The sequence below is a fragment of the Trachurus japonicus genome, chromosome 9, assembly GCF_045865225.1.
Source record: "Trachurus japonicus isolate A0001 chromosome 9, Traja_1.0".
Classification (NCBI taxonomy): domain Eukaryota; kingdom Metazoa; phylum Chordata; class Actinopteri; order Carangiformes; family Carangidae; genus Trachurus; species Trachurus japonicus.
Genome location: NC_140915.1, coordinates 29,113,281 through 29,136,400, shown reverse-complemented (window position 1 = coordinate 29,136,400; position 23,120 = coordinate 29,113,281). Strand labels below are relative to the sequence as shown.

The following is a 23,120-nucleotide window of genomic DNA, read 5'->3' as shown; positions in this document are numbered from 1 at the left end:
GACTTGGCGGATGCAGTGGAAGTTGTATTCCCAGTGTGTCTGATGCATCGGTGCATTCATTTAAAGTTGGTTGTATTCAACAGAGGTTAACTCTCTCCACTCTTCCCGTGTCATGCAGCCACTCACAGCTCAGTCCCCTGTCAGCAGGATCTGTTAAGGCAGAATTTATACTTAGAGCTATTGTAAGACGTCAAAACTGATCAGAAAACATGTAGAAATACATTCTGAAATTCAAATGACAGTTTACACTTTAACTTTCTCCCTGAATTGTTTCATATGTCATTTAAGTCCAGAAATCAGTCCAGGAAAGTGTAAATTTATCTCTTGTCTGAACCAAAGTCTTCTTCAGAAATTTTGTGGAAATATTAATGATAGAGAAAGAATTTCTTTTATGAAGCATGTAGGCTAACACAAGATAACATGACAGAGGAAATTTACAGCAAGACAGCACCTACTCTGTCATTGTTGAAAAGACTATTTCAGCTCTCCTTAGATTCTTCAGGTGAGCTTCAATGAAGCCGAATGGTCCTTTCCTAAAGGTCAATAGCAGACACTTCATAAGATGCTGCTGAACAAGCTCTCAGTCGAACATTTTGCAAAAAGCCCAGGGACAGAGTTAATTTTCCTGACACTGGAAATCAATTACTTTTGTCATTTTACAGACACATGTGATTCTATTCATTCATTTATGTAATTGTGACAAAAACGATCTTGCCTGTGGAAAATGTTTCCATTGTCCATGCCACTCAAGGGCTTTGTAGCCTATTGCTCAACCTGCTGTTCATTGTGATATTTCTCTTACTTTCTAGAGGAGTTTTTTTGGGGGGAAATTGCGTTTTTCTTTTTGCTTCATTTATCCCCTGAAGTAAGTATGATGTAGAAACTTGGTTAGTAGGTGGTTTTGAAAAATCATTAACTGATTTAAATCCATAGTACGCCACAATGCTCTCTGGATTCATATAACATATTGTAAGATTTCCTGGAAATATTTATGTTATAACCAAAAGGCAAGCAGTATCTCTCCCCTGTTTACAGTCCTAGTTAGTTCAGTTTCCATGGTAATATTTGTATTTAGATTGCTGTCTTTATTCATGCATGCAGGGATAACTAAAGGTGGAATAATGGGATGTGTGTCAACAACTTATCCGAACTTGAAACCTGTGATGTGACTAACACTGTGTACATGTAAGTATGCTCAGATGCAAATCAAAGCGCTCCAGACAGCGTCTAATGGCTCCGAGCCTGTATGATGGTGGATGTTGATTATCCTCTTTGTTCACCTTAGGTCACTGAAATGAAAAGAGCGAGCACACTGCCTCCATTAAATACCTTGTCGCCACCTGTTTCCCAGAACTAAACATCATGCAGTGACATTACTGGCTGATCTACAAATGAAAAGAGGGCTCCGGACAATATAAAGTTAGTCAGATGATCATGTTTTGTTTCTTTTAAAACATAGTGTTTTTCTAAAACTAAATAAGAAATAATGCTAGTTTTGTAATGCTGCATTACTGCCACACACAGGTGCACAAAAGATTAGAGGATTTCTTAATGATGTTTCCAGAGGCACAATCATTCACTCTATGAAGTATTCACAGTGTTTGAAAATGTTTCTTAGCTGAGTGGAAAGGAAATCCTCCCAAAAATATTATTTGGAAAGATCTCAAATAATTCAATAGAAATAAAAAAAAAATATTTAGATGAAAGGTAACTCACTCAATAAAGACCCAATCTTTATTTATTTTAATGCTCCAATTAAGAACAGTTTGGTGTTAGTCAGATCTGAATCACGGGTGCATTACTAAAAGTGCAGAATGAATCTGGCTGATGTGTAACATCTAAGACACAGTGGCCATACATGTATATTGACAGTGATGTTTGAAAGGAAACAAGAAAAAGCAAAGAAATGCATCAAGTCTCTGGCTGGAAAATGGTTCATGTTTTCACAAGAATGCATCAAAATCACTTGAAAGAAGCACAGACATGTGTGAAGATGTTTTGGTCAAGGTTGTTTACTTAGCGGGCACAGTTGAATTATTAACTGCTGTGTACAGGCCGTGTATTTTCAGTACATTTGTGATCTATTTTTCTGACTACTGTTGCACACAGTAACTCAAAGGAAATTGCGAAGCATGTTTTCTGTTTTGAATGCAGTACTGTATACGACTGCTTACCTGAGGCTTTTCCCTCCAGGCTTCCTCTGGGCCACAAACAAGCTCTTGGTTCATCTAATATCATCTACAGATCATGTAGTCTCTACTGTCCAGTATATGTAGCCACATACGCTGTACCCTTTTACAAACATTAAACTACAGTAGAAACACTCACTGAAGACTTCATTAAAGTACAGGAAGACTCACACCCGTTAATTACACATATACAGTATCTCCACTACAGTATACATTTGACACATGGTTATATAGGTACTGGTTTAATGACTTTCCTGCAGGGGGTTTGATGAGAAGATTGTTACCACTCTATTTGTCTGTTTAATATGCTACAGCAGCAGCATGTGATCTTAACATGGCATAAGCAGAAGTAAGCGATCCGGTCGTTTGGGCTAATGCTGCGTTCCAGGCAGGCTTTTGAAACCGTAAGTTACAGCTTCAAGTCACGACTTACGACTTTGTAGCGTTCCAGGCAACCCGTAAGGCCGTAACTCGTGTTTTCCCGACCTGTTGCACCTGTTTTACCTGTGAAAGTGCACTATAACGGCCACTCGTAACTTCCGACTCGTGAACTCGTACCAGATCGAACTGGTACGACTTCACAGGTCGGAAAAACACGAGTTACGGGTTGCCTTGAACGCACCATAACTTCTTGTCAGCCGATGGAGTTAGCAGCCCCCGCCCTCGTCATGGATCTATTGGTCCTTGTCCTTACGTCACCACATTCACGCGCATCCCTTGGCTGCACACACAGCCCTTCATGCCGTTCTCTCTCCTCATTGGATAAAACTTGTAGGATACAAGAAAAGTCTTCTCCTCGGCTTGCAGCAGAGCAGAGTGACTGAGAGACCCGTGTTTCGGTCCAAACACTCTATGTAAGTGATTGCCGTTGGAAGATATAACTATTTAAGACTTACATTAACACAAAAATATCGCTTACTTCTGCTTTAATTCAGCTGAAAATGTGATGCAAGTGATGCACATCTGTACAGGTCAATGGGTTCGACCCTGTTCTCAACCAAAACCTGACACGGGTGGGTAAACTAGCTACTAGCAGGAATGGCAGTTGCAAAGTGATATTCTTACTATTTTTTCACAAGGTTTTGTATGGATTAAACTAAACAGATTAAACATGCTGCTCATGATCTTTAGAGGTGTTGGTTTACTGATTTTGTTTTGTTTTGCGTCTTGTCTCCAGAACATAATCACCAAAGCAGTGCTTAATGAGATTATATAAATTTTAACAACCAGCAGAATTTTAACAAAAGGATCACTGCATTGCACCTAGGAGAGAAAAACACATCCTTACTCGTGTGTGAGACCTGAAATGACATGGTTATTGTCTCTGTTACTCATGCCTGGACTTATAACTTATATTACACTGGCTCCCTGTATCTTTTAGGATTCATTTTAAGATTGTATCGTTTACTTTTAAGGCTCTTAATGGTTTGGCCCCCTCTTACCTGTCTAGTCTTCTGCACCCCTGTGTTTCCTAAAGTAGAGGGGTGACAGAGCCTTTGCTGTTGTTGCCCCCAAACTCTGGAATGACCTTCCCCACCAGATTAGACTGGCCCCCACACTGCCTGTTTTTAAGTTTCATTTAAAAAACCCATCTGTTCTCCCTGGCCTTCGAAGTCTCTGTCTGATAGCGGGTTGCTTTGTGGTCTTTTTGTGTTCTTAATCTGTGTTAACTGTCTGTATTTTGTATTGTTTTGATGCTTATTGTTGTACAGCACTTTGGTCAACACTGTTGTTTTAAATGTGCTTAATAAATACATTTGTATTGTATTTGTAACTGCACCTGCACTAGTATTTCACGGGACACAGAACATTTCAATGTGATCTATGAATGTTTTTCAGTGAGGCTGAAAAGCTCCTGTGACACTGATTTCAGATCGTGATCAAAAGCCACATGGTCAGAGTGGAGTGGTCAGGGCCAGATGGATGGATTGGGCTACATATTCCAGGTTACGGCCGTTGATTGCACTCACATTTAGACAGCCACTGGGAAGGAGGTACACGTGTCTGCTCCTTGAAAGAAATTCCACCTGTTGAGCTTTAGCAGATCAAAAAGAGAGAGAGGGAGTAAAGTGCAAAGAAGGCACATGAGCATTTATGATAATATCGCTTTGTTACTTTGTCCTAGAATAATGGTAGCAATTTAACAGAATGGGAAAATAGGAAAAAAAAAAAGAAAAGAAGAAGAATCATGCTAAATCATCATACTTTAAAACTTATTGTTAAAAATACATTGCCTGCAAATCCCTTTGAAGTAAAAAATCCTTAATATTATTTTAATGAACATTGATTGAGGTTAAGTCCACTGATTGCACAGCCAGAAAGTTAGCCCCCCAAAACTTGGAACTATGTATGAAGTGCAATTACCAAGTGCAATAATTGCATTCTTAAACACAGTTAGTAAGACAGGCAATGCCTTTAAATTGATGAATCTATAAAAATGCACACAAAAAATCCAATTATCAGTGTAGACAATTATACAGGAGAACGAAGAAGCAGGAGACAAGAAAACTAATTATGAACATCTGGGAGTGTCCTTTCATGCTCTTATATACACTAAGTGGATTTTACAGTGAATCATTTGCTGTAGATTATTATAAAATATCAAAGTGAAACATGGCAGAAACTGTGCTGTTTGCTCCTCACCATTCAAACCAGTACAACAGAAGAGTCCACCTTGTTGGGTGAGGTGATCCCAGCAGCCTGGGGTGCCCAGGAGTCTGAGCTTTTCTTTCAAAACACACCTGATCACCTTACACCTCTCAACCATTCGCATAACTTCACTTTGCCTGGGAAACAGAGAACACAATTACTGGGAAATATTGGGAAATAATACATCATTTTATTCCTGGGTGCAAAGGGTGAAAATGTCTCAACAAATGCCTTGGACACTGTCTATTCAGAGTTGCCCGGACAGTCCAGCAATCATTAGAGACATCTACTGATACAGTAGCAATGCTACTGTACAAGCCACATTCTTTAAATACCAACTTATTCATTTAGAACATGACGTACCACTCAACAAGATGGCCAGGGTTACTGAGCACTGTGGCAACGACACAGGCTCCCCCAACGGACGGCCTCGCCCACAGTGATTTGACTATTCTGTCAGCTTCAGACTGCACCGACAACAGGAGGGAGTTCTGCTTTAAGACACACAGGAGGAGTCCTACAGCCTCACCTAGTGAAGGGAAGGAGAAGGTGAGCCTGATAAAGACAAACTGTGTTCCTGTGATAGCTATGCAATTGATACTTACTGACTAAATCAACATCACTAATGAAAATAAGTTGGCAAGAAGCAGATTTGAATGAGAAAATAAAAATGTGCTACTTGCCTCTGGGCGTGAGTGAATATAAACCAGATCATAGAGAAACAAGTAAAATGATGACAGCTGACACACAATGAGTTTCAGTATGTGATGATTAGACAAAGCTCTCAAAAGAGAAAAGTGCAGTCAGAAAGTATTCTTTCAGGCACATTTTGTTACAGTATGTCTAATAGCAGAATATCAATTCAACTTACCACAGGTGGATCTAATCAAGGTGCAGACACATCAGAGATAGTCAAGAGAATGTTTTATGGCAAAGCCTCTGATACTCATGTCAATACGGTCGTTCAGATTTTCCAAGTTCGTCTCAAAATGATGTGCTTTTAGTGATTTTAGCAAGAGTCTGCAACATAACAAAATGTGAAAAGAGGTCTGACTACTTTCATAATGTGCTGTATAAAAGGCAGCCTAAAATGTGACTGTGAATCCACACTGATGCTATGAGTATGTACTTTCGGTCACAGTCATTAGGACTGACAGAAACACATTGTTGCTCTTGCCTAACCCTATATGTCTGCACAAAAGAGAAGAAAATTGAGTTCAAATTGACTCGATTGACTTGATTTTTTTTTGAATAGCAGAGCAGTTATACATTGTGTTGATTCAACATCACAATTTACAGTATAAGTTTGCCATGTGGGCTTATTTGACCTTTGGCCATGGTGAGAAGTGAACAATCATAAATACATGAAATTAATCTTCTTCTTTTTTTAATGCCGTGCCCTCACCGTATAGGCCAAAACAGTGGGAGAACGACTGAGCACAAAGGAGCTCCATCCCCTCTGATGCCAAATGCTGTACAGGCCAGGCATCTCGATTTAAATCTCCATAGCAGAGTGCTTGAGCAGGCAGCAAGAGGAAAGGGAAAAGCCTACGCCTCTGTTGAAACAGTAAATGATGATGATTTAATCAGGAGTAAAGAGCTATTTGTCTCATAAAAAAATATTTTAGCCTATGTTTAACAACATCAACACACGCATTAGTTACCATGATGAGTTGTGTAATCACAGTCCATTGTTTTTGAGCGAGATCAGCTCCGGTTGGGTAGTGGGCAGATGCTGACAGAACAACAACACTTCGCTCAGGAGCCCTCTCCAGATCCTCCAGAAGCTTCTCCAAACAAACGCTGCGCTGCTTGTCATCCCAGTAATAATACTCACGGATATCTTCTATCCCAGCTGCCTGAAAGATACTGGCCAGTGAGTCTGCACGGAGGATCAAGAGCAAACATTATTACTAGACACCTAAAGCAGAACAAACTCCTCAAGATATCCTGACATGTAATTACAGCATACTGCCACCCCTGTAAGAAAATACATGCTTTTTTATATACAGTAGCCTATATGTTTGGGGGTATTCTTTTTTCAATTATTTATATTACCTCTATCTGTGCCTTGTCTGAAATGTGGTCTTTTACATGTCTTTTGTACACCTTTTTTCATTTTCAACATTATTCCTCTGAAATCTGAAAAATCATGTCATATTGCTCTGGATACAATCAATCTCCCCTGTTTATCAGTCATTTATGTGTGTGTTACTTATATAGGAGTTAAGTTTATATTGTATGATTTAGAGTCAGACACAGTAGTAGTAATCATCACACTGAGATTACCAGCTCAAATCCTTATTGGTGCTTCAAGAGTACAACATTTTAAGGCCAAGAAACTGGTGATTGCGTCGTCAGACCTTCTTTAAAGGAAGTGTGGTTTTACCTACCATCGCAAGGAAAAGACAGGTAGACTGGGCCGCTCCAAGCACTACTGTCATTGTACCACTGTCTCAAGAGTTCAGCCCCAAGACGTACAGCAGCAGTAAATCCAGGAGTCTGGACACCTAACACCTGCATCAACAGTCAAGAGAAACCAATGAAAGTGTTAGTTGCCCATGTACGATGCTGAACGCCTGTGGTGCTCATTTTACATTGATTTATCCTGATGTTGCTGCTGGATATAGGCCTACATGACAGGATAATTAGAGACTGATCTGCACAGTCCAGGTAATGACAGGGCTGATTGGTTCGATGACTGATCTCTCTGTGTCTGTTACTACACAAACTAGATTCTATTTACAAATAAAGGTCATACTGTATATAAATTACCCTGTTCTCCACTATAGCTGGAGAGCTCTTCCCCAAAGCCACCTCTGTAGCTCGTCTGGTGAAGTCTGTCAACCCCTGAGAAGATGGATACTCTGGGCAAAAGGTGGGGTCAGCGCTCAGCTGTTGCTTTATTCTCCCAACAAGACGCAATTCAAAGGTCTTCCCTTCCTCGCTGTAATACTCTGTGAAAGACAGTTATGGAAAATGTTTTTCTCATCCAACACAGCACTGGGTGAAAAATAATGAACATATCAAGGGAAAGGGAAATTCAGAGTGGGGGTAAACAGGTAGCCTAATAAGAATGATAATAATAATAATAATATTAATAATAATAATAATAATAATAATGTTAAAACTTAATCTTGATATCTAAAAAGTTTATATATTGCTAGATTTTTTCACTGACCATGAACACATCCTGCAATCTGTAGGCCTATTGATTTGTAGTTCACTCTATATGTCAAATAAAATGTCCATGACCCTCAGTTTGATTTAGTTTTCAGTGTGGACAACACAATGTTGACTGCATTGTGATTTAAAGCTAATTAACCAAACGTCGTCACGGCCTATGGTCCGTGAAAGCAACACCACCAACACCAGTTTGTTCTATTTTTCATGCCACTTTACAGATTTTTTGAAGGCCTAGCTGTAATTTATTCTGACAATCATTTGTGTATTGAAGCTTAACCGTCTAACATTAACATTACTGAAAATATGCATATTAAGAGTCGCGTATAAAACCCCTCCCTTCCGACCTGTTTCCGGGTGGGACCTTTTAAGAAAACAAACAATTAAACGCCGCCTAACTGGAGGCGGATGGACAGACGGACTCACCTCTCCCTGCCAGGTGGACTTTCCTGGCCTGAGTGTCTTTCTTGAAGGCGGACAACACTTTTGTTTCAGGAGTCGCTTCTGCTGCTGCTGCTGCTGCTGCTGCTGCTGCGGAGTGGGTAGGCCTATTGGTCAACACAGAGCGATGCCCACCCGGGTCTTCATTTTGGTTGACCCCTCTTTCACCATGGCCACTGCTGGGTCGGCTCATCTTGAACCCAGCCAGCCAAATCACACCGCTAGCTGTCAGCCCTTTTGTTTAGACCACTAGTTGCTAAGCTACGGCACGTATTTGGATACTGTCACCCTGGCAACGCTGATGGATGAGTTTGTGACTCCTTAATTTGTGGATCTGGTGAGTTTACTTTTACCATCACAGCGAGCTATCATCAAATAGACTGGCCCATCTGGAAATGAAAGGATCATAGCTATCAGTCTTTTGGCCAAGACGAGGCCATGAGGCTCAGATGCTCCACTGTCTTAACACTGACAACATATCAATAAGGAAAGAAAAGTGTGGTTGCACAACAAGCCTGTTGCCTCCCTAAATCAATGAAAACACATTGAGGAAGTGAGTCAGGAGGCAGCATTTCATTTTACAGCAGTGTTTCTATAGTTCACTGGGATCAACATTAGCAGAACATATTTTGTATTTTTACCTTTTCCTATGGGCTTTCACTACTCAATCTCTATAGGCTACAGAAAATAGTTTGTTTTTCTTAAACGCCCTAGCATTTTCAGAGATCAAATGTGCCTCTAGAATTATATCCACTGATGATACAAAATGTGTCTGTGTGTTCCTGTGTGCCCAAATCACATTCATCTTCACCTCTTGCTCTCCAGGTTATAGTGCCTCTGCATCCATCCTCTGGGAAATGGAGCTGTTCTTCTGGGCAGATAAGTGAAGGACAGCTATTTTGTGGGGATTGAAGAGGAGGCAGAGAATCTCACTGTAAGTGAAATCAAAGTAAACATCTTGCAGCTATTACAGTATGCAACCAGTGAGGTAATGCTTTGTAGTTCGCTTTATGAAGCTGATAATCACAAATCACTGCACTAGATGGCAGTAGATGGCCAAACCAGGCAGTTAGTCCCCTCAATTAGCTGGCTAAGCGTAATTTGAACAACAAAAAAGGGCCATTTAAGAGACACACTTTTCTGCAGCTTGTTTCATCCCCGGTATTATGCACTATTTTCCCCCCGAGATCTCTGATCACAGAATGAGCTGGTAGTAGCTGCCTATTAACAGTTTCCCAGCCAAAGGACAGAGAGAGTTACATCTTTTCCTACTACTTGCCTCAGAGGCAGCATTGTATTCAAGACAGCTGTCTGTAGGGACGTCTGTCTCTTTGCCCTTTTCTGTGAATGGATTTTTCCTGGTGTGTTTCCTATTTGTTGAATGTCGGCACAAAATGCTGAGCTTAGAAAAAGATTGGCTTTCACTGTGATGGAAACATTTACCTTTTACCATGAATTTGTCAATCGCTGGACGTGTTTCCCCGCATCAAACTGCATTGCGGCTACAGTTGGAATTATTTGTGTAGTGTCATGTTATCTGTGTTTGCCCAGTCGTCCACTGGAGGAAGACAGATTACAGGCAAACAACAAAATGGTCCCCAAAACACAAGTCCAGAGCTAAAATAGCCACTGTTGATTCTGTGACTCAAGGGTTGTTGTCCTTAGGAAAAGACTTTTCTTAATTCATGCTATGTCTACTACTATTATTCCTAATACTATTATTAAAATGAGTACTGAGGAAGACCATGCCACAGCAGAGGTTGCAACTTAGACTCATTGGTATGAACTTTAGTCACGCCACCATGTTATCAGGACAAATCCACGATACTTTATCTAATTAAGGTGCTGGTGACTCAATTAGATTAAATGGCTGCTAGCTGGTGAGCTCTGAAGTCTGGTGTCAAAGGACTTTTTCTTTGTCTGAAGTGCTCTGTGTTCTGAAAATACCCGCCTGTCCTGAAGAAAACTGCCGCACCACCCTGCTCAGGACAAGATGTTGGCACAGGAAAGACTCAATGGGGGGAAAAAAACTTAGACAAATACTGCACATTTATGGTCTGGTGAATTGCATGTGCAATCAAGAGGAGAGAAAGAATACACACATCAGAGTAGATCCGAGAATAATAACTCAAAATAAATCAGCAGGGTTTGATTGGAGGGACAAAACATTAGAAACATATGTAATGCAGTGAGAAATATATTACTACAGTACATTATTAGGAGGGGGAAGTCTTCCTACTGTATGTAATTTAGCTGCTTGGATTTATAGTGTTGAAACCATTTGACTTCATGGTTTGACTTGGAATGTGTATGTGACATATACACAAATAAGTTTTCATTTTGTGGTACATTGTGTTTCTTGTCAAGTAGACCGGGTTGTATCTTAAGTGGTGACTTCTCTTTTCTTTTCCGCAAAAATGTCTAGAATGTTTAAAATTGATTTAATCCTGTTCATGGAAATCACTGTGGAGGGAATCAGCTGATAAGAATATGGCTTGACTTCAGACAGGATAATTGTTTCCACTCTGAGTTGTTGTGGCTTTTTGCTGGATGATATTTCAGTAGTCACACAGTCAGCCTGGCAGAGCTAACGCTGGTCACAGTTTGTTTTCAAATGTCTTGCATTCTGCTCTTGGTTTATTTCTTAAAGTCCCAAATCTTGTAAATTCCTCTCATAACATAACATGATTTGTGCTCAAACAGTAGCAGTGGAGATGATGGCGGTTTAGATGGGTGGGTGACGACTTAAAACAGGAAGAATTAAGACATTTTAGAGTACTCGCTCTGGCTATTATTAACAGCAGTTCTGCAGAAACCCTGCGCACCCCAGGGAACTCCCAAGATAAATCTGTGGCTTCATGAGTTAATTAAATGGATGGGAAAGGGAAAATTATTCCAGATTTTTTATTGTGAAGGAACTGGATACTTTCACCATTTGCACTTTCGCCTGCAAAAGTCCTTAACGTGAAACCTTCCATTCCTTAGTGATTTACAACTCTCATCCGTCCTGTACTGTGATGACAGTAAACACTCATTAATTTTATGGGCTCTCAAGCTAAAGCACTTAAGACTCACTGTAGTGAAGTGTGCGAGGTGCTGATAAATGATTGTATGTGAAGCCGGTAAAACCCATAATCGTACAAGTTTTTAGTATGTATGAGTGTATCTAAGCACCAAGATTATTTATTTTGAAAATCATTTACCATTTAGATGAATGCAGTTGGAATTACTCTCATTGAAATATCTTTTGGTTCATTTCAACATCTCTCCAAGATTTTAATTATGATAAACAATTGAGATGCTAATGGCTTCAGGTATGTGACTGAATGTAACTAAATGGGGCAGAGGTTTGATTGACAGCATTCATGTTCGATAGATGGTATTTTAAGTTGTTTGCACACAAAGCAGACATGACCAGAGTTGCACAATTTATATTTTATTTCTCAATGCAACAGATGATGTTATTTTAAGTAATAATGCACAACAAGATGTCTCAATACAACAAAATAATGGATGCTGCCCATTATTTTTCTGTATTTGAACTTTTCAGAGAGTGTTATCGAGCTTATACCATGGCCACTTAATGAAGGGGTGCAAAAAGAGAGTTTTCTGGAAAAACCTGTAGCGAACATATTTTGCTACGTTTACCTGAAGTTTTTAATACTGTACCTTGCACACTGACTTATATCAATGGTTACACTGTAATGAATCTTGTCCTGATTTTAACATTTTAACAACTTTTTTTTCATAGCCATGGTATAACTTAATATAAAATAGGGAACACAAGATAACTTGTGTGGATACAGAGTCCAGGCTCAAACCAGAAAAATTAAGACTGAAAACAGACACCAGAATTACCCGAGTATTGGTTTAGCTGATATTACACTGAACAGTTTGAGTGATGAAAACGAATGTCTCTTAACTGGACAGCAAAGACAGCTTTGACTAAACAATGACCTTGTATCAAGTTAGCCAACGTTTGTATGTTGCTACAGAGTCGGTGCGTCATAAATAGATAACTTACCAGATAATCTACTGTACAAATGAGTTTTTGCCTAACATTTTTGGAACCACAGGCCACATGCACCGTGTCCAAAGGTTTACTGGAATGAATTCAACCTTGCAGCTGAGTCCTATTCAGGAACAGAGAGTCTTTTGCAGACAGTAGTTAGATGACACTGGGAGCTTCAACTTTGGTGCCAGCTAATGTCTGTGAAGTGCTGAGTTGCAGCAGCAGGCCGTCTCCTGTCCACAGAGGCAGTGGCAGGGCTCCCGTCTGTTTCCAAACAGTCAATCCAGTCATCTCTTTGGTGGTCAGCTATGTTCATCAGGGCCAGTGCTCTTTTCTTTTGCCTGTCTTCGGCACTGTTTGGTCTCAGCCTTGGCAGGAGTCACAGTAGTTGCCGGAGAATGTAGTTTGCTTCAGCAGCTCAACGTTTTAACAGTTGATCAGTCGTTTTCCTGCAATGTGAAGCTGAAAAGAGATGGGTATATTAGCATGTGGTCTTTATTATATATGCATATTGAAATGAACACCCCATCATGCACAAAGAGTAGGCTATTTTAAAATTACGTAGAATAGATGAGGTAACATAACACTGGGAAGAATTGACATTACAATCAGTCTGACTCTCTACTTTGTGATTGTGCTATTTAATCTTGTTCTAAAAGCTGAGATAAGAGGCAGAACTTGCCCATGATGACAGGACCCAAAATTCATCTGTGATTATGTCACTCTTATTTGCCTCCTTCATCTTGTTTGTCCATTAAATTCTGAATACCTTGACTATTTTTAAGCCTCATTTGGTTTCACGGCCAGCTTCCAATGTCATTATGAATCTCTGATATATCTGTGATTTGTTGTGCAGCCCATCGAGATGCAACCCTTCGACGAACACTGAGCTATTTTACTGTGCGTTACTGTGTGGCCTGTTGGCCTGCGCTGGCCACACCCTGCGAAGTATTTCAGGTTATATCAGATAAGGAAACTCCAGGACAACAACGATTTGTTTTCTTCCAGGTTTATAAGTATGTTGATGTTTTCTTGGAGAAAACAGCCTAGATATAATCACTGCACCTTATTCCACTTTTATTTATTTTCTCCTTCTAATTACAAAGTTGCCCTCATCCTTTGATCCTTTGTGAAACTCTACCTTTTTCCCCCAACAAGACAGGAATTCTGATGCTATCACCTCCACTGTACATGTCTCCACAGGAAGACATAAACTACCCAGAACTCTAAGATACACAGCGATGTGAAAACATACAGGAAGAAATATGCAGGAAGCAATTTACAGTGCGGCTTCATCCGAATTCCCATAGTTAAGGGCTTTTTGTGTTACGTTCAGTTGAAACACTGCAGTCCTGCGTCTGTTGCACTTGTGGTAAAGTTAAGAGTGATTTTAAGCTGATGCATTTGGGAAAAAAAAAATCCAGGAATAATAACCTATTACACATTCTGATGAGTCTCGCATTCACTGTTGAGTCGTTGGATTATTTTATATTACAAACCACAGGCATAACTTGCGCCGTTTCCGTTCAAGTTAAAGGAGCTAAGCTCATCAAAATGAAGGGAAAGCCATCCATCATCTGTGGCATGTGTACTTTCTGTCTTTAAATCTGCCTGTCAAAGCAGGATAGCGTTCACTGACATAGTCGGTGCAAACAGAAATTAATTTCTCAGTATTTTGTTGTTTGATAGTTACTTGCTGATCAATGTTAAAAATGTACATTTGAAAAAAGACGTGTTTAGAACATACCACAATCTGATTGTAAAACAAAATTCAGCCACAGACCAGTTTCCCCTTGAAAAGTAGCCTCGACTGACATTTAGAATAATTTACAAGAATGTGAATCTCTTACCAACCTAGATTTAAATTGTTACTGAATAAAAAGTCTAATTCCCATGTAATTAATTTTAGAACAGCCACGCTACCACCACCACCACCACCACCACCACAAATGCAACCAGTCAAATATACATGGACATAAAATCCAGAACAGAAGGCCATAAAGTCATACGACAGTTAATCCTGACGAACATATAAAAAAAAAAAACAGCAATACTGTCATAAAATAATGAATTTAGAAACTGCAGGTTACATTTTATATACAAACTACCTGTAAAATACAGCAAACTCATACTACTAATACATGTAGCTTTGAAATACTGATGTAACATTTAATGTGAAAAGGTAAAATCATCTTGTCGTCGTTCATCAAATATGAAGCATTAGAGCAAAGAGTTCTGGAATTCTGCTGCTGCTGCTGTTGACGTAATGCAGAGTTTCGATAATGTCTTGAGTTTTTATCTGTCCAAACCTTAACAATTTAGAGCCTAACCATTCTCAAGTGTTTGCTCAACTCCCGGATGCCTCCTTTTAACAACGCAGTGATTGGCTCTGGTATCAGCCAGGCTTGAAAGGGAGTCTTGGAGGTTTCCCACAGGTCACTGCCGTCATGTTTTGCTTTATCCTCCTCCTTGTTTCATGCTCTCTCAGGCCTGATCTCACTCTAAGCTTATTAAATGCACATTATGGAAGCCGGTGTGTGAAGTCGGGGCAGAGGTAGCGTTAGCATGCTGCGGTGAAAAGCTCAGACTTACAGGGCTCACGGCACAGGCCAAAAAAAAAAGTATTGGTGCACACGGGCCCCTCTGAAAACACCATCAGAACGTCATGTTGGCCTAATGTGTGCCTAATGATATGCTCACTGCAGTGCCTTAACTTATTACTAGAAATCACATGGAGCTATAACCTGCTACACATTAACTGCTCAGCGTAGTAAAAAGCTTGTCAATCACGGGCTTTGCAGAAAGCGTCTGCCGCCACTTCAGATTCCAGGTTTAACACTTGGCTTATGCTGCACTGTGCATGGCACATTAGAAATAACTGTTTGCACTTTTATTTAATTTTCTTCCATATTTACTTCCTGCAATATTTTTTCACACTAACAAAGTGTCCTTTAATACGGCATGAGTTGCTTTTGGGAGGAAACAGCATGCATGTGTGGGAAACACAATTATATCCTCATATTTAGCATAATAGTTCAGTTTGCTCCTGTAACACACAGTTACTTATAGGATAAATCTGAGATGCCAGGTTTATAAACACAATGTCTTTTTAGATTATTGCCTATGAGTTGTCAACTAATATGCCTGAAGTATTTACACATTCATTTAGAGTAATGAGCCACTTGTGGTGATGTTAGTGAGTCAGTATTTATACTTCACCACCATCTCTCTCTGCTTTGTGTGATGTCTAGTTATTTGTGTTTATTTCTCTCTCTACAGTTAAAAGTTCACAAGCTAAGAATAACTACATATATACAAGTATATGCCATGCTTATGTATTTTTATCTTATAAGCAATTTTTCTTTCTTTCTGTGGGCTACGAATGAGAAAAGAGTCAGCAACAGTTCAGTGTACAGTAAACACCTGCACTGCTCATCGAATTAAGAGAAAAAGAAAAAGTAATTTCTTGTCAATGTGCCATGAGCGTCTGCTTTTCACATATTAACGTTTTTTTATGATAGTGTGCATTTAGCCACGGCGCAGTGTTTCTGTCGTCCAGCTTTTTTAGCTGTTTTCTCAGTTACTCGGCAACATGTTGACAAGTTATTTCCTCGCGCGTGTCTCTTGATACTTTAATTGTGATGCACCGGCACAGCTGTAGCACACAACGTGTTTCCTGTCGAGTGTAGGCTCTACAATAATAATATTGTTCCATGTTCTTGCATGCTTCTGAAGCTGCTGTGTAATCCTGCAAGCATATTAGTCCTGTGTCTTTGATACATTCAAGAGGAGCATTCTAGTCATGTTTCTACACCACTCCATCAGATAACTTACAGGAACTCATCGTTTCTGCTCCACTTTCACACTGCAATTTAGTCCACAACCTAGTTGGCTGCTGCCGCATGAAATAAAATGTTCCGCTCTCTGTTAGCTTAACTTTAGTGTGCTCAATCATGGATAAACTGTGCTAACAAACTCCCTCTGCTCATAACACACAGAGATGCTTTTCAAATACATGAAGATTTTGTCCAAAAGACATAGTTAGACTAATGTAGAAACCAGCAGTCTACAGTAACTGTGCAGCAACATGACTGTCAAAAACAAATTATGTTTCTCTCTCCCCACTTCCATTTTTTTAATCATCAAAATGTCTACATCTGTGATGATGGAAGGTGTATTCGAAATGTTGCTGTGCATGAAGTCTCTGAAATATTGCACTTGTCATATAACATGGTGCATACGTGACAGAGGCTGGAGGCTGCTGTGGATGTTGATAAGGGCAGCGGTGATATGCCTGCATGTATTTCTGTGAAAACAAAGTAACCATTGATAATGGCCATTCTGTGCTGTGTGGTGCAGCCACCTGTCTCTAATAACCATTCATGTCAGTGGTTGTACTTTTTGTTCAGCCTCTGACCAACCTGACATGTTGTCCTGGGGTTTAGAGGAAATAAGCTGCTCAGCTGCTCTTTTGTGTTGCAAATTTAAGACATATAGAAAGTTGACAGGGATGCCTAGCATGGTATTATTGGCACTCTAAGCAACAGCTTCAGCCATCCAGACTCTTCCCGCAAACTCAAATGAAACCTGTCTTGGAGCCGTTAGAGTCATTCTCCAACGGCTGGTCTCACTTACATTTGTAATCCTGCTCAAAGTGCAGGGTGAGTCCGCTGAGCCTTCCCCTTGGGCTGATTTACTACAGAACACACCAGGCTCCTTTTAAGGAAAACTTTTATATGCTTCTAAATGTCTCCTGTTTTATAGCCCTCATCGATTATCTGTTCCACAGAGGAGATGTCATGTACAAAGAAGTGAGAGGTGATGTATAGTTTTGCAAAGTAAATATTTGAATTAAACATGGCCCCTGTCATAAAACTAGACAAGTCATGGGAATTCATACACAGAGTGAAGGCACGCTGTGGTGTAAGAGTCGTGCCACTTGTCAAATAAAATTTATTTGGGAGTTGTGAATTTTAAATTTATCCTCCACTAATTTTATAGACATATAAATTAATGTATACAATTTCAAATGCAGCTCAAACAAAAGCTGACAACATAGCAGAACTTCACACTGACATGTGAAAAGTTTATTATGAAATTACATTATTGCATTTTAAGATACTGTCGAATGTAAAGTTCTTTGTTCTATTTGTAATAACACTGAAATAATAATTAATAGAAAGTCCACTGGGATCTGAATCTGAAATCCTAAGTAATTTCTAGAGGTTTTTAAATGAAAGTCTAATTTTGTTAAGAAAAAAAAAGAGTTTCAACTAAATTCAAATTCAAAACGTACAATTACACCATACACATTAATGAATCAGCTAAAAATTTACTAGATTTTTCAATTATATGGGTGTATCTACTGCCTTCTGTGGGCTTGTGGTGTATGAAATAATAATAGATTGCATATTCAGCCGTCCAACCCCAGTTAACCTGTGTTAATGAGGGTGTCCTCATTGGCTCATTGGATGTCAGTCTCGTAAACAGCCTCTCCAGTTATGGGGGAAGTCTTGTGTGTAAGTGATAAAGATTTATCTGTTGCAGGGGGTGTTGGGCAGGGCACACTGAGGCCCACTGACGGGCTGGGAGGCACACCAACATTTAAAAATGTCCTCCAATGTGCTATGCCGTTCTCCAAATTAACTTTGCGCACATTGCCCAGTGGTTTTACAGAGCCACTCTACAGTTACCTTCATCCTTATGGGATGCAGTTGTTTTTTTTTCAGTTACAAAATCATGAAAAAAACAAACAAAACAACATTTACAGTTTGAGGTTTCTAAAAAGTACAAAATTGGTTAATGGTGTTGTTATCTATCTAACAAGTGTGCTAAAAACAAAACTGCCCAGGCCAAAAATGGCACTAGAAACTGTATTATGGGCTTTTGTTGGTTATTTTTCACATCAGATAGATTAAAAGATGTGCAATAAGCCTTACAGGTGCAGGCCTCACAGGTTTATTGAATCAAGAATGAAATCCCATATATTATGTTTCACTTTTAGCTTTGGAAAATTGTGACAGCCCAACAGCAGCCAACTCTTCAGAAATGATTTATTTTTCTGCACTGTTCCACTCAATCTATTTCACTTCAGGAAAGCAGCACATTAATGTATTAGAACATATCCAAATATGGATTTCTGCTTTCATTAAATGCAGTGGGCAATAAAATAGCCATTTTATATAATGAAAATAGATCAAATTTGGTCTGTAGCTATGAGGATATTTTTGCTTTCATAATATGCACTACATATAATACATATATACACAGGCATATTACAAGATGTTCATATGTATGTATGTATATATATATATATGTATTTTATGTGACGAGAGGAAAACCAATACATGTTTTTTTTCTTCTGTTAAATATTTTTTAATGTATTTAAATGTTTAGTTTCCCAACATCATCAAACCAACCTTTAAAGACAACATTTGTCCTGTTACAAACCTGTTTAAAATGTTTAAACACTTTCTCTAAAAATAAGTGGCTTCTTTTAAGACTAGAAGTTTCTAGAAACTCACAACTCTTTACACTTTCTGTTGTCATTTAATTTCATTCTATTGTTCAAACTGAAATTAGCACACGTGTTTTTATCACTATTATTATGCAGTACCCTGTTAATCCACACCGGGATGTCCAAAAGCCATAAGCAAGGGGAATTGTTTTGATTCTCTGTGACATTCAGTGGAAGTCTCAACACGTTTGCTTTACTGTGCAAATGGTCTGCTCACACATCACATGACAGATCACTGATTTAACAAACACTATGCACAATGGAATTAATGGAAAAAACGGACAAAGGCACATAGGAAACCTGAGAGTCACAGTCACAGGCTGCCTAATACACCGCTCTGTCCTTTCAGCTGATCAGGAGGCTTTGAGCTACTCTCAAATAATGCACTGAGATTTCATAACGTAATACCATGTGTACTATTCTAAAAGTTATTTTCTTTAATCATTTTGTCACCTAAAAATTTTAAACAGTGAGAACCATTTTGCAGTAATGCGCAATAATGTTAGATAATGAAGACGTGGCCCTTGAGACTGGGAGGTGTTACTGTTAACTGTTGTTTTTAGGCTTGACAGTCAGTGGATGAACATGAGCTGTCAAAACTGTACACTTCATTATCTGACTTCCTTTTTTGTACTGAAGTAGGCAGATATGTCAATGTGTTTGTATTGAGTTGAACTTTCTAAAACATTCATCACAGTTATAAAGTGGACTATATGGTAAAAATCATAGAAGAGGAAGGAACTTACAATTTGGTTTCAGGTTCTGACAAGTCACTGAACTGCGTGCTGCCGTTGGAGGGCCGAGGACCAGGGGAAGCCTCTTCACTTTTGGGCAAACTGTCATTACCCTCACTCCTACTGGTCGAAGTCTTTTGGAAAGAGCCAGCTGTGCCTGACTCAGCTCGCCATAGAAAGCATGAGCAGCGAGTCCGCATCTCCTTATAGAAGGTATTGAGCTGCGGGGTGGACAGCCACGGGCAGCCCAGCAGGCTCTTGAAAGCAGCACGAAACTCTGGACTCCTGGAATAGATGATAGGATTGAGGCCGGAGTTGATGTAACCCAGCCAGTTTAACAGTCTGAAGATCTTCTCCGAGGGAACCTCTCTGTTAAAAGCGTTGATGATGTTGGCAACAAAGAACGGAAGCCAGCACACAGTGAAGGTCCCCATGATGATACCCAAAGTCTTAAGGGCTTTGTGCTCTTTGACAAGTATTAGCCGTGACGGCCTTCGCTTCACGCTCTTGGTCCTCGCTGCACTGCTGGAGCCGCTGGAGCCCACACATGCGGATGGCAGGATATTGTTGATGTGGGGAACAACTTGCAACTGTGCTGTTGTACACTCGTTCTGGAAACGCATGCGATTCTTATCAATGAGCTGGACCTGCCGTGTCGCTATCAGAAAGACTTTGGCATACACAAATATCATTATGAGCAGTGGAATGTAAAAAGACACTGTCGAAGATGCAATAGCAAAGGTCGGGGTGGTCACAAAGTCACAGCATGAAGCATCTTCATAGCATTTTTTTGCCTCGTCGTCTACTGAACGCCAGTCCCCTTTCATAATTGGCACAAAGGAAATTAAGGCAGACACAACCCACACTAAACAAACTATTATTCTGGCACGCAACTTGTTGAGGAGAACCTTGTATCGTAGCGGCCTTGTGATCGCTATATACCTATCCACCGCTATTACACACAGTGTCTCGATGCTCGCCGTCACACACAGGACATCCACAGAAGTCCAGAAGTTACAAAATGTGTCACTGAGCATCCAGTTACCTGTCACCACTATTGTGGCCCCCAACGGCACCACGAAGACCCCCATGATGAGGTCTGCACACGCCAGAGACATGATGAAGACGTTTGTTGTTGTCTGTAGCTGCGAAGTGCGCGCTATAGCGATGATGACCAGCAGGTTTCCCACCACAATGATCAGTATGATGATGACCAGTATGATGAGGCTCCAGGGTCCCGCTGGATCATGGTACGTTCTTGTTTCGTTCATCAGCATGGATGCTGAAGTGCTCAGGTTTCCATCCATTATTCAAAACTGAAAAATCTGCACTTCATACAAGCATTATGAATCTATAAAAGAGTAGTTTTTCTCACTAAAAACTCAACATTTACAGCTCACTGTTCAAAAAGCAGTAGTCTCTCCATGTCTCCAGAGATGTGATTGTTTGTGCAAGTTCCTCTGGCCTAGACAACAACAACATGATCTCAAAAAGATGTATCCAAACTGTCCACAAAGCTGAAACAATATTAGTTCATGTAGATGGAGCACTTTCATGAATCCGAGAAAAAAGTCCAAATTTCAAGTGGGAAAAAAAAAGTTGCAGAGAAGAAAGCCCAGTCTGGTCCATTTAAATGCATCCACTGGGATTAGTTTGCAGTGTTTTCGCTGAATCTTGCCTCAGCCACAGTTGGACTGTTTGGAGATCAACAGTGACGCTGTTGCAAGAACCACCAGAGTGCACCAGAGTGGCTGCCCACTCTTTCTTTTGCTCTCTGTCTCTCTCTCTCTCTCTCTCTCACTCTCTCACTCTCTCTCGTCCTGTCTCTCTCTCTCTCTCTCTGTCTGTGTGTGTGTGTGTGTGTGTGTGTGTGTGCAGGTTGCCCAAGATTGTATTGGCTCTAATCACGCCCTGGCTGAAGCCGGGGGGAGGAGTTGCAAAGTGTGCCTGTGTGTGGAAGCCAGTAGCCAATAGAGCAACATACTCAGACACATATAGAACTATAAGCAAAGAAGTATTCCTTCATCAGAGCATGTGGAATGTGTTTAGTGTGTGTCAGCAGGTCACAGCACAACTGCAAAATCATCTCTGTGACAGACACATTGTTTAAAAAGTATGTGATGACCATCAGCTCTTTATTCTTTAATGTCACTGATGTGTTACAAGTAGCAGCTGCACTCAACTTGTTACCCCATTGACTGTATCGGTCACCTGACTGTCAACAAAGTGACAGACTTTTCTACTGGCCTCCATGATGCTGCATTATGTCAAACACACACTTCCAGCTCAGCAACAGGTTTTGTCATTCAACAACTCAACAGCAGCTTTGCCTTGAACATAATATTGGTCCATTTTTGGCAAGTTTAACTGTTTAATTGCGACCATCGCCTCAGTTCCACTTCAATGCTACAACTCTAAAGATTTATTTGTAATACAGTTTGTGGTCAACTTCCCAGACCACAAGGCACGAGGCACCCCCCAACTGCAGAGAACAGGAAATAAGTGCCCTCCCTTTGACTCGAAGCTGTAAAAGAAAATAGTAGATCACTATCTCGCTGTTACTCAAGCCAGTGCACTGAAGAAGAACAATCAGGCAAATGCCTTCCATGCGATTCGCTTCAGATATCCAGCGCTCTGCTCGCTGTAGCCTACTTACTGTAGCTGTCTTGTCACTGAGCAGTTCCTTCTTTGGTCCGATCAGCTCTACATCTGCAGCTGTGATGGCTCATCTGAGTTTTTATTCCCACCTTGCATTTCACTTATAGCCTACTTAATTAGGACACAAAGGCCAATACTCACAGAGGAACTCATATATTTATTGGTTATTATAGAACTTTAGAATTATTTTTGTCCTGAATATTTCAATGATTTTTGCCACAACAATGAATTCTTTAAAGCGACTATCAACATTTTTATGTGAACAAATATATTGACAGAGTGAAAATGTGAAAAAGGTCCTACAGAGATGGGCCCACTCAGAATTGTTATCTCATTAGAACAGTTGTTTTTTTGGAGAACTTGAATCATGAGATAAGTTGACAAGAATCGCCGAGTTAATACTTGTGTAAACATTAGCATCTGCTTGTAGGTTTTTATGGGTCTTCCAAAGGAGCTTGTAATTAAAGGATTATTTACATTCAGGTAAATACACACATTCACTTTGTTGTTGTTGAGTTGGCTCCAGCCAATTAGCTTAGCCTGGAATAAACAAGTGGGACAGCTAGCCCGGCTCTATCTGAAGATAAGAAAAACTCCTACAGCACCACTAAAGATCATTAAATTTAGTTTTTAAAACTTTTTGTTTTGCACCAATTAAACAAGCAATGTGTAACACGTTAATTTGTGAATATTGGATGTGCTGGAACTTGGACTTTGTTTGCTGAGGACAGGGCCAG

General features: G+C 40.0%; 2 protein-coding genes across 2 annotated transcripts; both read right to left on the bottom strand.

Moving 5' to 3' along the window:
* Positions 1-3,944: 3,944 nt before the first annotated feature.
* got1l1 (glutamic-oxaloacetic transaminase 1 like 1) lies at positions 3,945-8,696 on the bottom strand. Its single transcript, XM_085788190.1, has 8 exons — positions 8,448-8,696; positions 7,614-7,795; positions 7,232-7,355; positions 6,503-6,720; positions 6,244-6,394; positions 5,202-5,367; positions 4,833-4,975; positions 3,945-4,224 (listed from the first exon to the last, which is right to left on the bottom strand). The coding sequence occupies exons 1-8, from the start codon at positions 8,653-8,655 to the stop codon at positions 4,085-4,087; spliced, it is 1,332 nt and encodes a 443-aa protein (XP_085644316.1). The 5' UTR covers positions 8,656-8,696; the 3' UTR covers positions 3,945-4,084.
* Positions 8,697-11,877: 3,181 nt separating this feature from the next.
* Positions 11,878-21,466, bottom strand: adrb3a (adrenoceptor beta 3a). Its single transcript, XM_085787204.1, has 2 exons — positions 19,738-21,466; positions 11,878-12,936 (listed from the first exon to the last, which is right to left on the bottom strand). The coding sequence occupies exons 1-2, from the start codon at positions 21,030-21,032 to the stop codon at positions 12,912-12,914; spliced, it is 1,320 nt and encodes a 439-aa protein (XP_085643330.1). The 5' UTR covers positions 21,033-21,466; the 3' UTR covers positions 11,878-12,911.
* Positions 21,467-23,120: the final 1,654 nt, after the last annotated feature.